An 18,374-nucleotide genomic window follows, 5' to 3' on the forward strand; every position below is an offset into this window, starting at 1 on the left:
TGTATTTTGTTAACTTCTCGTTCTGTAAGATTTATAACTTGCAATTTATTTTTCTGAGGAGATTCAGAAATCACAAATTAAAATACATTTACCAATTGCCTAATTCTTGTTTTTTATCTCTATGTTCTCATATAGCCATTACCTAATCTTCCATCTGGACCAAAGGTAACCTCATTCCAGGGCACAACAAAATCAGAAATGGCAACAGAAATAGCAAAAGCAGAAACGGAAAGCAAACAAAAACGTATGATTTTATATCTACTTTATTTTAATTTTAACATATTTAATATACAATATTTGATAAAAATTGATTCTCAAAAAGCAGATACTTTATTCCTGTTTTTTGATGAAAATATTCTTATATTCTTCTCCTTTTAGCAATGATGAAGATAGCTGATAGCAATTTATTTCTTTACTGCTTGTAAATATATAATATTCTGCTGCATAAGACTCCCAAGACTATTCTATTAGGTTGTGTAGCAAAAATGTAATCATCATTTTCCATCTTGGTTAATCTGGTAAAATCTTATATTTTCCCTTGATTTTGCTCTCTTTGTCTTTTCTGAACTGAGGACTTAAGTAAATTATTTGTCTTATTTCAGTTGCTCATAAAATGAGGGGAAGGTCAAATGCATATTCTTCCTATCTCTTCCTAATGATTTTGTGGAGTGATTCTGTATCCTTTACTAGCATAACTTTTAAATAATTAATAGTAATGTGGCATACTTCATGGTAAAGTAATACAAATTAAAATACATTTACCAATTGCCTAATTCTTGTTTTTTATCTCTATGTTCTCATATAGCCATTACCTAATCTTCCATCTGGACCAAAGGTAACCTCATTCCAGGGCACAACAAAATCAGAAATGGCAACAGAAATAGCAAAAGCAGAAACGGAAAGCAAACAAAAACGTATGATTTTATATCTGCTTTATTTTAATTTTAAAATATTTAATATACAATATTTGATAAAAATTGATTTCTCAAAAAGCAGATACTTTATTCCTGTTTTTTGATGAAAATATTCTTATATTCTTCTCCTTTTAGCAATGATGAAGATAGCTGATAGCAATTTATTTCTTTACTGCTTGTAAATATATAATATTCTGCTGCATAAGACTCCCAAGACTATTCTATTAGGTTGTATAGCAAAAATGTAATCATAATTTTCCATCTTGGTTAATCTGGTAAAATCTTATATTTTCCCTTGACTTTGCTCTCTTTGTCTTTTCTGAACTGAGGACTTAAGTAAATTATTTGTCTTATTTCAGTTGCTCATAAAATGAGGGGAAGGTCAAATGCATACTCTTCCTATCTCTTCCTAATGATTTTGTGGAGTGATTCTGTATCCTTTACTAGCATAACTTTTAAATAATTAATAGTAATGTGGCATACTTCATGGTAAAGTAATACAAATTAAATACATAAAATATAGTAAACCCTTGACTAAAACGATTGTGATTTATTGACTATGAATGCAATGGGCAGAATCTTTCTGTGACTCATATCTGCAATATGTGTTACCATAACCTTAGCAGTGATTTTATGCATTTGTAAAATATGCATGCATAAAATCCATATGTATAACATTCCATTCCCATATGCATTTGCAAGATCCCATTCAGATTTAATAGACATTCCACTTTAAGTGTCACCTGAGCTCCACATTAATTACTTATTATGAATTTTAAACATTTGTATTCAAGCAACAACCATTGGAATGTACTTAGTGTTTACAACTTTTATTCTTTCCTTTAAGCTAAAGAATACTGCAAAACCGTGTTTGCCTATGAAGGTACCCATGAAGATGAACTGAATTTTAAAGAAGGTGATATTATCCAAATAATAAGTAAGGTAAGTTACATTGGTCTACAAGGAGAAAGCCTTGGAAATGAAAGTAGCTGAATTTTATCAGAATTGGGTCACTAATAAAGGAAAATTAAGTCCTGAGTACTTAATTTTGGACTTAATTGGCTCCAATTTCAAAGATACATCTTCAGGTCAAAATTGCATCAAAATAATTCAAAATAATGAGGCTCCATAACTTTTCTGCAAAATGTGGTATAGCAATTTATTTATTTATTTATTAATCGAACTTATATACCGCACCATCTCCCGTAGGACTCAGGGCGAATGGTGCCACACCAATTATTATAAATTCATCTTTTTATTGATACCAATAACATAACTTTCCAATCATTTATTGGTTTCTCATGTAACATATTTATGCTGAAAACTGAAAAGCTCTAACATAGGATTAAATGACAAGGTTCCATTTTTATTTGGTATCTAGACTGCAGTTTTTGGCTTTTCTCTTTGAACTGCAGTAAGATCATCACTGGGGATATTCCAGCAGTAATCAGCAAGCATGGACGAATTCTATTTCCCTTGGTATCTTTTCTCCATGCCTGTGATATCCTGATGGAATCTCTCCCCATGCTCATCACTCACTGCCCTACAGTTCAAAGGGAAATAGTCTAAACGTAAGAGTAAGAAGTGAATTTTCAGTGACATGTTTGCATCAAGTGCTTTATAGGACCTAACCAAGTTTTCCACATTTTTTTTCATAATCATCTGCCTTGCTATTCTCAAAATGAAGATAAATGTATACACTTCCATGTGGTACCATTTTAAAAGAGGCGGTGGTGAGGCCCCTCCTCAAGAAGCCTTCCCTGGACCCAGCTGTATTGGCAAACTATCGTCCAGTCTCCAACCTTCGCTTTTTGGCAAAGGTTGTTGAGAGTGTGGTGGCATATCAGCTTCCCCAATGCCTGGAGGAAACTATCTATCTAGACCCGTTCCAGTCCGGCTTCAGACCTGGATACAGCACTGAGACGACTTTGGTCGCGTTGGTGGATGATCTCTGGAGGGCTCGGGACAGGGGGTGTTCCTCTGTCCTGGTCCTTTTAGATCTCTCAGCGGCTTTTGATACCATCGACCATGGTATCCTGCTGCAACGGTTGGAGGCATTAGGGGTGGAGGGCACCGTTTATCGGTGGTTCTCCTCCTCTCTCTCGGACCGTTCGCAGACGGTGTTGGCAGGGGGGCAGAGATCGACCTCGAGGCGTCTCACTTGTGGGGTGCCACAGGGGTCGGTTCTCTCGCCTCTCTTGTTCAAAATCTATATGAAGCCGCTGGGTGAGGTTATCCGTGGTTTCGGGGTGGAGTGCCATCTGTACGCTGATGATACTCAGCTGTACATCTCCACCCCGAGCCACCCCAACGTAGCCATTGAGGTGATGTCCCGGTGTCTTGAAGCCGTGCGGGTCTGGATGGGGAAGAACAGACTCCAGCTCAACCCCTCCAAGACAGAGTGGCTGTGGATGCTGGCGTCCCGGCACAGTCAGCTTATGCCATCGCTGACTGTTGGGGGTGAATTATTGGCCCCCAGGGGGAGGGTGCGCAACTTGGGCGTTCTCCTGGATGACCGGCTGTCCTTAGAGGAACATCTGACAGCCGTTGCCAGGGGAGCATTTTATCAGGTTTGCCTGATTCGCCAGTTGCGTCCCTTCCTAGACCGGGACTCCTTACGCACGGTCACTCATGCCTTCGTCACTTCCTGTCTGGACTATTGCAATGCTCTCTACATGGGGCTCCCCTTGAAGAGCACCAGGAGGCTCCAGCTAGTCCAGAATGCGGCTACGCAGGTGATAAACACCTATCCTGCACGGTCTGCACTGGCTGCCGGTAGCCTTCCGGGTGCAATTCAAGGTGCTGGTTATCACCTTTAAAGCGCTCCATGGCTTAGGACCGGGTTATTTACGAGACCGCCTGCTGCCACTGATAGCCTCCCATCGACCTGTGCGCTACCACAGGGTGGGCCTTCTCAGGGTGCCGTCGACCAAACAATGTCGGTTGGCGGCCCCCAGGGGGAGAGCCTTCTCTGTGGCGGCACCAGCCCTTTGGAATGAGCTGCCTCTGGGGTTGCACCAATCCCCGACCTCCGGACCTTCAAACGCGAACTTAAGACCTTATTATTTCATCGTGCGGGACTGGCCTAAGTGAAATTTTAAATGGAAATTTTAATGGGTTTTATGTCGGTCTATGACCTTTTTAGTTTGATTCGGCCTATTGTAAATATTTGGTTTTTAATTTTGTTCTTAAATTTGTTGTTTGTACTTTGTGTTGGTTTTTAATATGGCTGTAAACCGCTCTGAGTCCTTCGGGAGAAGGGCAGTATAGAAATTAAATTATAAATAAATAAATAAATAAATGTTCTACCGTACTTTGTTGAGAAGTTACGAGGCATCATGATCATTAGACATACTCTCCCTTGAAGGCAAATATACTTGCCTGTGTATAAATCTTTATTGTGAAATATCTTGAAAACTTTAGCCAACCATCATCTTTATCACCTTTCTAATTCATTTAATCAAAATATGTAAAATTAACACATTTTATCTCAGAGATTGATAATTTCCCAAAATTTGTAGACCAATATTTAAATATTAGTCCTTGATGAACGTATCTTTTCTTTTATGTACACTGAGAGCATATGCACCAAGACAAATTCCTTGTGTGTCCAATCACACTTGGCCAATAAAATTCTATTCTATTCTATTCTATTCTATTCTTGACTTACAACCACAATTGGGTCTAGAATTTCTATTGAAAGCCAAGGTAGTCATAAAAATGAGTCAGGACATGTCAGTCAGACCCAATTTTATGACTATTTTACCATGGTCATTAAATGAATCCAGACTCCCTAATGGATATTTTTTGCTGTTCTTTTGCCAGAAACTAGCTAAACAGGTTGCAGATCATGATCACATGATCGCATGATGTTGCAACTGGTCAAAAATGCAAGCCAGCATTGTGATACATGACCACAGAAGTGGTGCAATGGTCATAATTTTGAGTACTGGTCATAAAACACTTTTTCTGCAGGCCGGAATTTATCTAGAGCACTGTAGCTTAGATATAATAATACCTATATTATTAAAAAGGGGCAAGGAAAGACCCAAGAATTAGTGACCTATCAGCTTTGTAAGATATTACCTATGGTATTAAATTTTATGTTGACGATATTCGATAAACTGGAAGACTGGATAGAGGTTAACAAGATTATTTATAATGAAGAAATAGTTTTCAGGAAAGGTCAGAGCATTTTTGACAATTGTCAAGTTTTCTTTTTATCTTGCTTCTAAATATGAGAACAGTACCACAAAACTTTTGAATATAGCAACTACTAATTTGACTGCGTACTTTGACTCTGTAGAAATAGGTTATTGATGAAATTAGATAATACTAACATAGATAAGCATCTACTGTATCTCTTGCAGCAGTTATTTTCAGTTATATTTACCAGAATGAAGAAGGTTTATTTAGATTGCTCACTGAAGCAATATTGAAAAAATAAGGAGTAAAGCAAGACTAAATCCTCACACCAATATTGTTTACTAGTTACACACACACACTTCATCCCCTCATATGTCAACTTCTCTAGGTTCTTAGAAAGTTTCCATTTTATCCCACACTGGTAATATACTCTCAATAACAAGAATTGAGTTGAAAGAATGTCTTAAAAGCTAGGGCATTATAGGTAGTCCTCGTTTAGTAATCACAATTTGGGACTGACAATGCAATTAAGTAAAGCAGTCACTAAGTGAAACTGCACTTTCTTTGCTTTACAGACCTGCAGAGGTCATAAATATGAGCATTAGTACTTTTTCATCGCTGTCATAATGGTGAATAGTTGTTAAACAAGGGCTATCTATATGTGTATATAAATGTATGTAGATGTATAGCATGTGTACATATACCTTTACCTCATGAAGTGGTATGATATGTCCAATGGAGTATTCATACAGGCTGGATAGCCATCTCTCCAAATTCTTTTAGCAGTTTTATGCTGAACAGGAAATTTGGCTACATGTCCTTAACTCCTATGATTTTACACATAGTGAAAGAGTTCTAGCACAATCCTTCAGTGAATTAAAAATGATTATCAAAGGAAGTTTTTGGTCAGCTGTTACATTTTAACATTTGAAAAGGAAAGGATCAAGTAGTAAGAAAGTTACTTAAAAGAATAAACCATTGCTTGGCATTAATTAAAGTGGGATGCCTTCCAACATAGTATCAATATTTGCCATACCTGTGATGAACATTTTATAGCTAAGCACACCAATACAAAGTTAAGGGATAGTTTTAAACCATGGTTTTTGACCAAGTCATGATAGACTGATTCACCATCACTCAAGTCAAAAAACCAAGACAAAGTCGGCTTAGATTTTTAGGCAGGCAAAAGTATTCATTGTGTATTTCCCCTATTCCTTGTTTATCCATTCTATGCATATGTTTTAGATGAATTTCTGCAAGGATATGCTCATGACAAAAAAATAATCATTAGCACTTCTTCCAAATAACATTTGCAACCAATAAGCCAACATCAAACCATGTTCCAAACTGGTTTATGGTCTTAGAGCAAATTTTTGCTTAGTCAGTGCTCATGTGCATATCTCATATTAAGTCTTAAAAACTAGCACATAATTAATGGCTTAGTGCAATATGTGACTCAATTTCTAAAAAACTGCAACTTAATTGTTATTTTACTTTGTATTTATGTGTTTTTATTTGCCTGTGAACCGCCCTGAGTCCTTCAGGAGATAGGGCGGTATATAAATACGATTAATAAATAAAATAAATAAATAAATAATATAAGCTGGTGGATAGACGATGAAGCCTGAAAATGTATTTGTTGTGTAAAATGAATATACATTTAGTAATTTTGTTTTAGGACACTGGGGAGGAAGGATGGTGGAGAGGCATTCTTAATGGCAAAGAAGGAGTTTTTCCAGATAACTTTGCAGTTCAGATTCATGAATCTGATAAAGATTTCCCTGTAAGTACTTATTGCAGTTTTAAAAAAGTTTTAGCTTTTCTTTTCTTTTTTCTTTTCTTTTCTTTTCTTTAAAAAGCTGGTTTAATAACCAAGTAGTGTGTTTTATAGATCATATATATGGTGTCCCAGGCTTTTGTCATAATTCAGCATTCCATTTTCCTCGTTTAATTATTTTGGCCTTGTAATTGTTCTGTTAATATAGCACTGCCATAACAATGGAGCTCTTTGGAGAAATCTTATTTGGGTGACATAATGGTCCAGTCATTAACATGTGGCCTAACTTTTCTCGCAGACCTGTTATGAAGAGCAATGAAGTGATCTTGGAAGATGGGATTGAGACAAACACCATTGCTACCACTGTTCAGCATTTCAAGTTCAGTCTCCAAAAATTGCTTCAGAATGTGCAGGGCCATGGATGCAACCCTTGTTTTCAACTTCTGGAAACAAATGCTCTTGATCTTAAATCATAGATCTGCATTGCTTTGAGGTCATGTAGACAAATGCTGCATTGGCACTCTGAAGCTTCTTTTGGAAATGTGAACCCAAAATGATGCATACATATAATAGTGTTAGTACTTTCATTTTTGGCTCTGAAATATTTTAAATTCAAATAAAGATCCTGGCTTGGGTCCTTAAAACCCTCAGCAAAATTAAACTTATAAAAATCTAAATTTTCTTCCTGGCATACCATGCTGGTCATGTGTTATTCTTGAACTGTCTGTTTGGTTATCAGAAGGTGTGGTGACTAGGGATTATGGAAATCTTTCTAAAGCATACAGAACAATGTATATGTAAAGAATAAGTAAATGCAAGTTGCACTAGTGATGAGAACTACCGTATATACTCGAGTATAAGCCGAGTTTTTCAGCACGTTTTTTGTGCTGAAAAGCGCCCCCTCGGCTTATACTCGAGTCTACCCTTGCAGCTGGGCCGGCAGGACGAGCCCAAATGCTGCCGGCATGCTTTGCCAGCTCGGCCGGCTCGTTTTGGGGCGGCGGCTGGCCTCCGGCGTTTTCTTCCGCCGCTTTTTGATGGCGGCGGCGGCGGTCGGCGGAGGGGGCGGGGGGCGGAGGGGGCGTTCGACATTTTCGCCCCCCTCTCACTCGTCCTCCTCTTGCCCGCGGTGGGGGCGGAGGGGGCGTTTGTCACTCTCGCCCTCCTCTTACTCGTCCTCCTCTCGCCTCGCCTCCCGCCTCCTCTCCCGCCTCCTCTCCCGCCCTCGCCCTCCCCAACCAAGGACGCGGGTTGAATTTGCCATTCAAAAGACAAAGCCAGGGACTGAATCCGAAGCGATCTCGAGAAGGTCTGGGAGAGTTTTCCCCGTCCTCCGGGGGAGAAGGAGAAAAAGAAAGACGCCGAGCGGGAAGGACCAAGGTCCCTTACGGGGGAAACGGGCGGTTCTCTTTGCAGCCCCTTTGCCAGCTGCTGAGACCCGCCGTTCATGAGGAACACAGAACAACCCTGCCGGCACATTCGAGGGGTTTCCCTGCGCCCTTCGGTCCGCTTTTTGATGGCGGCGGCGGCGGTGGTCGGCGGAGGGGGCGGGGGGCGGAGGGGGCGTTCGGCATTTTCGCCCCCCTCTCACTCGTCCTCCTCTTGCCCGCGGTGGGGGCGACGCTGCCGAGAAGCCGCTGCTTACAGAGAGCGAAAAAGCCAGGGAGACCTTGGCATAGGTGGGCGGCTGGTGTAAGGCAGGGCAGAACCTTCGACCCGCAAGGATCCCGGGAGGGGACGAAGAGAGGCAGAGAAGGAGGGAGGGAGGAAGGAAGGAAAGAAAAGAAAAGGGGGAGTGAAAATAAGAGCAGTCCGAGCTCTGAACTGGGGAACGAGAAGGAAAGAAAGAGGGAGAGAGAGAGAGACAGAGAGGGAGAGAGAAAAAGCGAAGAAGGAAGAGAACAGTGCAATGAGTAAGGACTGCCACTGGGGTCAGGGAGCAGAGCACCAGGAAACAGGGCGGCCAACGCGCGCATACTACACACACACAAACACAGAGCCAGCTCCTCCCTGCCGCTGTTGAATCTTACTTCACCGCACCCCCTCCATCCCGGCCACACTCACAGCCAAAAAAAAAGGCAGAGCAGCATCCCTCGCCGAACGGCGGCGAATCTTTTGCCTTCCCTGAAAGATTAAAGATTAAATAGGAGAGGAGACCCAAGGCGTGCAAATCATCAGAATGCCTCGACGTTTCGCACTCATTATGTCGTCATCTTAATTAATCAGACCGTGGTGGGGTTCCCTACACCTTCCTCTCCCTTTAAGAAATAGAACACTTGGCTCTATCTTTATTTTTTACATTGACCAGTAGCTGCCTCATTTCCCACCCTAGGCTTATACTCGAGTCAATAGTTTTTCCCAGTTTTTTGTGGTAAAATTAGGTACCTCGGCTTATATTCGGGTCGGCTTATACTCGAGTATATACGGTATTTGGGAAAGGTGTTACAATACACATTGTATACTTGGAATTCTATTAATGACTTTAACAAACTTACAGAATAGATTACTGAACAGATTTTTCATAGTATTCCAGAAACAGGTGGTAGAATAAAGGAATAAATGAAAAATAATCAAATTAGACAGATGTTCAGGGTAATATCATGTAGGACCTGGTATCAAGAATAATAATAAGTGTTTATAAGCAATCTAAAGTTAGAGATACCAAATTGTTCAAGGTAGTAAAAAAAAGAATTTCTAAGTGCAAAATTTTTCTTCAAATTCTTAATCTTTTGATCAGTCTATTCCAATTTCTTAATTGTATTTCACCAGCAAATTGTAGACAAGGCTCAGGAAATGTTCTGAATGTTGTGTTACAAGGTATGTGTTTTTTTAAATTCAGACTGGTTTCTAGTTGTTATTTTAGATACAATTCAGTGAACTTGAAAAATTGGGTACATTGTTGTTTTGTTCCTGGATGGCTACCAAATTTTTTCCATTATCTTTGTATGTCAATTGCACCTTTTTCTGGAAACTAACTAACAGTAGTTACCTGTTCATTAACCTTACCTTCACAGATACTCTCTTTTTTCCAAATGAGCAGTAATAAAATTTCTTATGGAGAATAAGAGATTTCTGAGAAAGAAGAGTCTTTTTTGGCAAGATGGATGTTATACAATTTTGAGAGATAACGAATAAAATAAAGAAGAAAGAGATTTAGTTGTTTATTCCGCCTGCCTTCTCTGCTTCCTCTTCTTTCTCAGCAATCATTTTCCTGATCATTTTCGAAAACTTTGGTCTGCCTAAGATTTGTAATCCTTGCACCAGTAATTTATAGACAGTACAATTGAGTTACTGAGTATACCTGTTGTCTTCTGGGTCTTAATTCAAGAAAATACCTGGCATGAATATTAGTTATTTATATTTTGTTCTCTTTGCAGAAGCCAAAGAAGCCACCACCTCCTGCAAAAAGTCAAGGTATGTAAGATAGGGTTTTATTAGACCATAATTGCAAAAGAGACGGTAGTTGATTGGAAATTATTAATAATTGTCTCAATCAAAATGATTGTTTTTTAAGATATTGCCTGTCAGATGAAATCCATTCATACCCAGAGTGTATTTGAAACAGACAGTTTTCATTATTGGAAAAAATGATGTGACTTCTTGTGAGCCATCACTTTCTGCTATACATATAGATACTGTAGGTCTCAATTAGTGTAGTTAACAAAACCCATGAAATGGGTTTTCACCACAATATTCAAAGTAATAGTTGCATGGAAAATAAGATAATTGGTTCCAGTTCAACAGAAATTGACAATTAAAAATTCTAAATATATTTTATATGTTTATTAATGAAACACTATAACAGCAAAAGAGGGTAAACCCATACCCAAAGTATACGTGGTATCTTTTGTATTCTGCTATAGTTCTTCAAAATGAGCATTTTCTTTTCTGAGCTTTCCTCGAATAGAAAACTTTCTCTTCTCCATTTTGCACACACAAAGATTCACATCTCCAATCTCAATGGTAACTGCTCACATGCTAGTCACAGCCTAGTATCATTTTATAAATCACAATCAAATTGTGCACTATTCAAACTCGCATTACTTGTGACTTACTTATACAATAATTTATATATATGAATTTATGACTTCTATGAATACAAATGAGGAGATAATCCTGAACATACTTCCATGTGATAGTGTATACCTATTTTTCCTATAGTTAAAAAAATCTCTTTAACAATATATTCAATCATATAAATTTTAAAAGGCTATGTCATAAAACAATTCTTGTTCTTAAGGACTAAAATTCCTGTGCCAGACAGCACTTCTAATTGGATTTCTAGTTCTGCCAAATATTTGATAGGTGTACAATACATTTTAGTATTAATTATCATATAGTAGCTTCTGTACTAAAGCAGTGTGATTTTTAAATATTGGCTCTATCTGCAGGTTCTAAGGCTGATCTTCTGCCTGTGGAGAAGAAGTTTCCTCATCTCAGGAATGAAGAAAAGGGTAAGATCAGGTTTATCCCCTGATACTAAAAACATAAATGTGCAGGACTGTAGTTTAAAACAAAGCAGCTTTAGTATAAATATAAGCATATGATTCAGGTGGTTAGAAAAGACCTAAATAAGAAAATACTTATAATATTTGTAGAATTTTAAAACTGTATGTGTATCCTTGAAATAGCAAGCACTAACTAAAGATACTGTTCAGTGTAATATTACAGGCATATGTAGATTAAAAATAAATAGTTTTTGTAAAGCAGCTGAAAGTTGTGTAAAAATTATTTTGTTGGCAGTAAAAAGAAATTTAAACTCCATCCAAAATAGATTTTTTTAGCATTTTTTCCTACTTTTATTATTTTTATAAATAACTTGATATGGTGAACATATCTAATATTCCTTCCTCCTCTTATTTACCCCCACAACAACAATCTTATGGATTAAGCTGAGAGAGACTGGCCCAAAGCCATCTAGCCAGCTTCCATGCCAAAAAGAGGATTAGAACTCACAGCTTCCTGGTGCCTTAACCATTAGACTAGACTGGCTCTCATACATTTTAAAGAATATAAATTTATGATTTTCTGGAAAAAAAATTGCTAATAAATCCTGCAGCCAGGGAAAGTCAATATTTTACAGACTTTATGAATAATATGCTGGATTCCACTTGTTTTCATTTAAAAAGAGTCCATTGCAGCTGTATGAACTTAAGAAAGTAAACTAAAGTAAGCAAGATTCCTTGGTCTTAATTCAGCTATGTCTTAGTCTTATTTGAAATGGCTTCTAGGATGCAAATTGGTTATTTGTTCAGAACCACCTATGCCCATGGAAGAAACTTTCATAAATCATTTCTATATTGTTTTTATGGTAAACATTATTCTCTCACTCTGTTCCCAGATGAAAAACTGGTGTTGGATCAGAAGATATCTAAACCAGTGGCTCCCCAAGTACCACCAAAAAAACCTGTCCCTCCAAACAAGGCTAATAGCATACTAAAAGCTGGGATCTTGCTTTCAAAATGGCCAGATAAAACAGTTTTGCAACCACCAGTTTCTAAGTAAGTATCTTATTTTGTGCGTGAAATTCTTCGACATGCCGTTTTTAAATTGCTGTGAGACAAAGTTTGAACATGTTAAGAATTGCATATGTAACTATATTGCAAACAACACATTCTTATTTACCTTTTAAAATCCTGTCCTTCTAAAGAATCATTTTGAGATTGCAAGAACATGTTGTAGTTTTTTACATTCACACTTTTTTCTGCCATCTCAATTTGTTTCCTAAGTGTATGTTGAAACCATAAATTGCTGAGTATGTAAATCATACATTGTAGTGACAGTTAGATAAAAGAGAACTGAAGGAGGGAACATGCATGTAAAAGTGTGTCTCTGCAAATATCTCAGCCTCTAACTCACAATTTGAAGAACTGGATTCTTGAAGAACTGATGTAATTTTTATAAAAGCATATATAAAGTTTTTGTTACAGGTTTCATTTTTCCTTAATTGCTGATAAAATTATTTAACTTTCAAACATAGGATAAATGGGGAAATTGCATCCTGGAGGCCAAAGTCCGAAATTGAGCCAACAGTGAAACCAAAGATAGACTCTGAACAGTTACCATTGAAATCAAAATCAGTAGAGGTAGACTCAGCGGCACTTCGCAACTTGAAAGAACCAGGTAAATTTGAAAAGTATACATAATGAGTCTCAATTTTCTGCTACGCAGTATTTGTTGTGGTTTCACAACAAAGAATAAACAACATCTTCAGAAAGGAATAGTTTATAATCAGTGGATTCTGTTGTGGAAAAGCTCTGTGGTAGAGGTTGGTAGCAGAGGACCTATAGGCATAAGTGTATCTGAAACTACTTCCTTTCATGGCCCTCAGAATCTCTTCATACTTTTTTCTGTACTTTTAGTGGCAAATTTAAAGAGGAAGTTGTCTTGCAGCAAAGCAGACAGCTCTAGCATTATTTAATCATAAGAATGCTTCTGAGCATCTTCTAAGAACCCTTAGGTATTGTTAGAAAATGGAAATAATGGATGGGTGCATTACAGTGCATTACTTGGATACCTATTCACCCGCCTTGAAAAAGAGTGCCCTGAAGTTTCCCTTTTGATAAATTGATATCTTCTATCCACCATTGCTTCCACTCTCAATGGCAGATGTTTCTGACCTTTCAAAATTCCAGATCTTGTCCACCATCTCCAAATGTGGACTTTGTCTTGCTTATGGTGTAATAAATATTCATTTTTAAAAATACTGGAAGATTTTCCCTACCTCAGACTTTTGAAACTATTTAAAAATATTATTCAAATAGACTCTGGAATTTGTTTGTTTGTTTATTAATTTATTTTAGAAGTATTTCAATACTTGGAAAGCTGAAATGAGGTACACTGTATAATGTTGAGAATGCTTATGCCCATTAAAAGTTAACATTTCAAGTAGATAATGGGAAAAGTAATGTTTTTGTATAATGCATTTTTTAAAAAAAAAGAATCTTTAAAATAAGCACTTTCACATTATAGAACTCATTCTGTTATTTTATTATACTTTAAAAAGAAGGTCAAGTATCTATTTTGTTGAAGTTCAATGCATATAAAATTTAAAAGGGAATAATTTACAATATCTTATATTTTTAAAAATAATTCACAGGTTTTTTATTACAATTATTTGTCCTAATGTCAGAAAGGGTCTGCCGAAGTGAGCAGAATAAATTAGTATCTGATAAACAAACTGAAGGTGTAGTAGGAATAAACTGGGGTATCATTCATATTAGCAAAGCAAAAATCAGAATACTGAAGCAAAGGACAAAACTTCTTTCATAGTTACTGGATTATTAGTTATTAATTGAAGTTGATATTTCCTTCAGAATCTTTATTTTAATTAGAGAACAAGGTAGTATAGTAGCTAAGGTGCTGGCAAGAAGGCCCAGTTTCTAGTTCTTCTTTAGGTGTGAAAGCTGACTCTGTGATTTTGGGCCACTTTCTCTCTCTCCCTCTCTCTCAGCCCTAGTGTAGATAAACTCTTATGGAGTTTATCTCACTAGTGTAGGTTGGTAGATAATTTTGTTATTTGGGCAGGCAAATGTTCTTGATGTACCAAAGCCAGCTATCCCTTTAATGCGTGGTTAGGGTAAAAAATGGGGACTAAAAATTTCCAAACTTTTTTTGGAATTGGATATTTCTGACCATTGCCATTCAAGTGTCTGTCAGCCTAGTTTGGGATGTTTGTGTGAAAAGTTCACCTGAATCTCTCAGAGCAATCCAGGGAAATGTAAGCAACAGGTTTTGTCTCTAATCTGTACATTTTTGGGTTCTAAAACCCTGTTTGCCTGGAAAAGATTAAAAAGGGTTTGTAGAGAATCATGCGAACAACTTCTTTCACCACTTCATCAGACAGCACTTCCAATAATTACAGGGCAAAAATCATCTATTATCTTAAAGAGATACGGTACATAATACGTCTCTCTTTATCTGTGCGTTTATATTTCTAAGTTTTTTTGTTTGTTTGTTTGTTTACATTTATATCCCGCCCTTCTCCGAAGACTCAGGGCGGCTTATAGTGTATAAGGCAATAGTCTCATTCTATTTGTATATTTTTACAAAGTCAACTTATTGCCCCCCCAACAATCTGGGTCCTCATTTTACCTACCTTATAAAGGATGGAAGGCTGAGTCAACCTTGGGCCGGGCTTGAACCTGTAGTAATTGCAGGCTGCTGTGTTCTAATAACAGGCTTCTTACAGCCGGAGCTATCACGGCCCCTAAATATGTTTTTTTAAACAAGAAATGGTTTTCTTTAAAAAGAAATCCCATAATTTCCATGTACTCAGGGATATAGGTTTTTTTGCTCAGTTTATAAACAGAAATTGATTTGCCTTTTCCCCCTCTCCCTTCCCCCATGTATATTATATATATGTTATATATATGTTTTCTGAGGTTTTCGCGGGTGTTTGTATGTAGGTCTTTGGTTATTCGGGTTTTCTCCCGCGTAAAATTGGAAGTGTCTTGGCGACGTTTCGACGAAGTCTCATTCGTCATCTTCAGGCTAGGTGTTTACTCCCAGAAGCACGAAGCTGTAAACACCTAGCCTGAAGATGACGAATATATATATATATATATATATATATATATATATATATATATATATATATATATATATATTTATATTTTAAAATTTATTTACATTTTACTTTCTCTCTCTCCCTCTCTCTCAGCCCTAGTGTAGATAAACTCTTATGGAGTTTATCTCACTAGTGTAGGTTGGTAGATAATTTTGTTATTTGGGCAGGCAAATGTTCTTGATGTACCAAAGCCAGCTATCCCTTTAATGCGTGGTTAGGGTAAAAAATGGGGACTAAAAATTTCCAAACTTTTTTTGGAATTGGATATTTCTGACCATTGCCATTCAAGTGTCTGTCAGCCTAGTTTGGGATGTTTGTGTGAAAAGTTCACCTGAATCTCTCAGAGCGATCCAGGGAAATGTAAGCAACAGATTTTGTCTCTATACTGTACATTTTTGGGTTCTAAAACCCTGTTTGCCTGGAAAAGATTAAAAAGGGTTTGTAGAGAATCATGCGAACGACTTCTTTCACCACTTCATCAGACAGCACTTCCAGTAATTACAGGGCAAAAATCATCTATTATCTTAAAGAGATACGGTACATAATACGTCTCTCTTTATCTGTGCGTTTATATTTCTAAGTTTTTTTGTTTATTAATTTTCCACTAAATATTTCTGGTTTCTGACTTGCTCTACACCAGACTGGATTGCTCTCTTCTGTTCTGAACCCCAATAATGTCCTTGCCAACTGAGCTCAAGGCAAAATGTACAGGTAGTCCTCAACTTAACAACAGTTGATTTAGTGATTGAATAGTTACAATGGCACTGAAAAAAGTGACTTATGACCACTTATGACCATTGCAGCATCTCCATAGTCACGTGATCAAAATTAAAGTGCTTGACAACCGACTCATATTTATGACAGTTGCAGCATTCGGGGTCACATGATCCCTTTGTGACCTTCTGACAAGCAAAAATCAATGGGAAACCAGATTCACTTAACAAGCATTTTATATATATATTTTCTGAGGTTTCATGGTGTTTGTATGTAGGTCTTTGGTTATTCGGGTTTTCTCCCGCGTAAAATTGGAAGTGTCTTGGCGACGTTTCGACGAAGTCTCATTCGTCATCTTCAGGCTAGGTGTTTACTCCCAGAAGCACGAAGCTGTAAACACCTAGCCTGAAGATGACGAATATATATATATATATATATATATATATATATATATATATATATATATATATATATATATATATATATATGATTGCAGCTGTTTCTTCCTTTTAACTGCTAGTGGGGTTTTGAACTGATTGGATGGGAGCTTGGCTGTGCTCTGATTGGCTGGGGGTGTGTCCTGTTTGGGTGGGGGCTTGGTTGTGCTCAGATTAGTCTGAGTTGCAGGGGGATTTGAGCTGGTGAGCTGCACTGCTGCTGTTTGGCTTCGTGTTCGTGGTCGTGCTACATCTTCATAGTGGGTGTCAGTCTGCTGCATGTATGGATTGGAGGGGTTTGAAATGGCTAATGTTGCAGCTGCGGTCTGGCTTCTGGTCTTTGGTCGTGCTTCCTGATCAGTGTGGGTTTGGGTCTGCTTTCTGGGTGGTTGTGTGGTGATGACATCCTGTGTCATCCTCAGACACCTCAATAGCCTACACCCCAAAATACAGTTCACCATGGAAACAGAAGTTAACAACCAACTTCCCTTCCTAGATGTCTTAGTCTACAAGAAACCCAATGGCTCCCTAGGACACACCATCTACCAGAAGAAAACACACACAAACCGCTATCTACACGCACTCTCACACCACCACCCAGCACAGATCAACTCCGTAGCCAAGACACTCATCTCTAGAACAAAACGCTTAGCTGACGAACAACACCTAAAAACCGAACTACACACTCTCACAAACGTACTAACATCCAATGGATTCCAGAGAAATAAGATTACCAAACTAATCCAAAAAGAACCCCCCACTAAAACCCAAGACAGAGAACAAGAAACGGCACAGCCCTCCTCCCATATATAAAAGGCACCACAGACAGAATCAGCAAGATCCTCCACAAACATAACATCAAGACAGCATTCTGCACAAACCGAAAAATATCCACCATCCTAAGAAACCCCAAAGACAAAATTGAGTTAGAAAATCAAGGAGTATATGAAATCCCATGCACCGCCTGCCCCACCACATACATTGGACAAACCAACAGAAGAATAAGTGCACGATTGAAGAACACAAGAACTCAGTCAAAAAGAGGAACCAACTTCTTCCTGGTCCAACACCTTAAAGCCACAGGACACGATATTGACTTTAAAAAGACCAGAACTATCGCCAAAACTGAACACTTTAACAACAGAATAATCAGAGAAGCCATCGAGATAGAAAAACGCCCACACAGCATGAACAAACGAGATGATACCTCCCGCCTACCAGCCATTTGGAAACCCGCCTTATTGACAAACGAGTCCCTAACACGAGGAATGACAACAGACCCACACTCACGAGGTCCACACAGGATGTCACCACCACACATCCACCCAGAAAGCAGACCCAAACCCACACTGATCAGGAAGCACGACCAAGGACCAGAAGCCAGACCGCAGCTGCAACATTAGCCATTTCAAACCCCTCCAATCCATACATGCAGCAGACTGACACCCATTATGAAGATATAGCACGACCACAAAGCCAACTAAACCTCTGCTCCCCATTCTGGTCTGTGCCCAAGGATCCCCTCCACTTAGGGAGGAAGGGGGCTCACCCATCAATGCTAGTGCCTCTCCCCAGCCAGTCCTACCTTCCCAGCAGGCACATCAGTCCCTCCCTCATCCTTCCTCTTTCCAGAGTATAGGCTTGGGGAAATCTCCAGCCAATCCTACTTTGTCAACAGGCATTCCAGAGTCATTTCCTCATCCTTTCCTTTCTGGCACCGCTGTTAAGAGATTTCAAATTTTGCCCTCCTTTTTAAGACAGCCAACAGCCATTCAGCCAATTGGGCGCAGGGGTAAGAGGAACACAGGAAAGAGAGT

General features: G+C 38.3%; 1 protein-coding gene across 1 annotated transcript in view; it reads left to right on the forward strand.

Annotated features, from left to right (window-relative positions):
• Positions 1 to 18,374, forward strand: part of CD2AP (CD2 associated protein) — an 87,320-nt gene that overhangs the window by 38,662 nt on the left and 30,284 nt on the right. Inside the window, exons 7-13 of the mRNA XM_058183768.1 lie at positions 136 to 244; positions 1,762 to 1,856; positions 6,739 to 6,843; positions 10,215 to 10,251; positions 11,229 to 11,291; positions 12,179 to 12,338; positions 12,818 to 12,960. Coding sequence (XP_058039751.1) covers positions 136 to 244; positions 1,762 to 1,856; positions 6,739 to 6,843; positions 10,215 to 10,251; positions 11,229 to 11,291; positions 12,179 to 12,338; positions 12,818 to 12,960 — 712 coding nt within the window. The remainder of the gene's footprint in view (positions 1 to 135; positions 245 to 1,761; positions 1,857 to 6,738; positions 6,844 to 10,214; positions 10,252 to 11,228; positions 11,292 to 12,178; positions 12,339 to 12,817; positions 12,961 to 18,374) is intronic.

This window comes from Ahaetulla prasina, chromosome 1, assembly GCF_028640845.1.
Source record: "Ahaetulla prasina isolate Xishuangbanna chromosome 1, ASM2864084v1, whole genome shotgun sequence".
Classification (NCBI taxonomy): domain Eukaryota; kingdom Metazoa; phylum Chordata; class Lepidosauria; order Squamata; family Colubridae; genus Ahaetulla; species Ahaetulla prasina.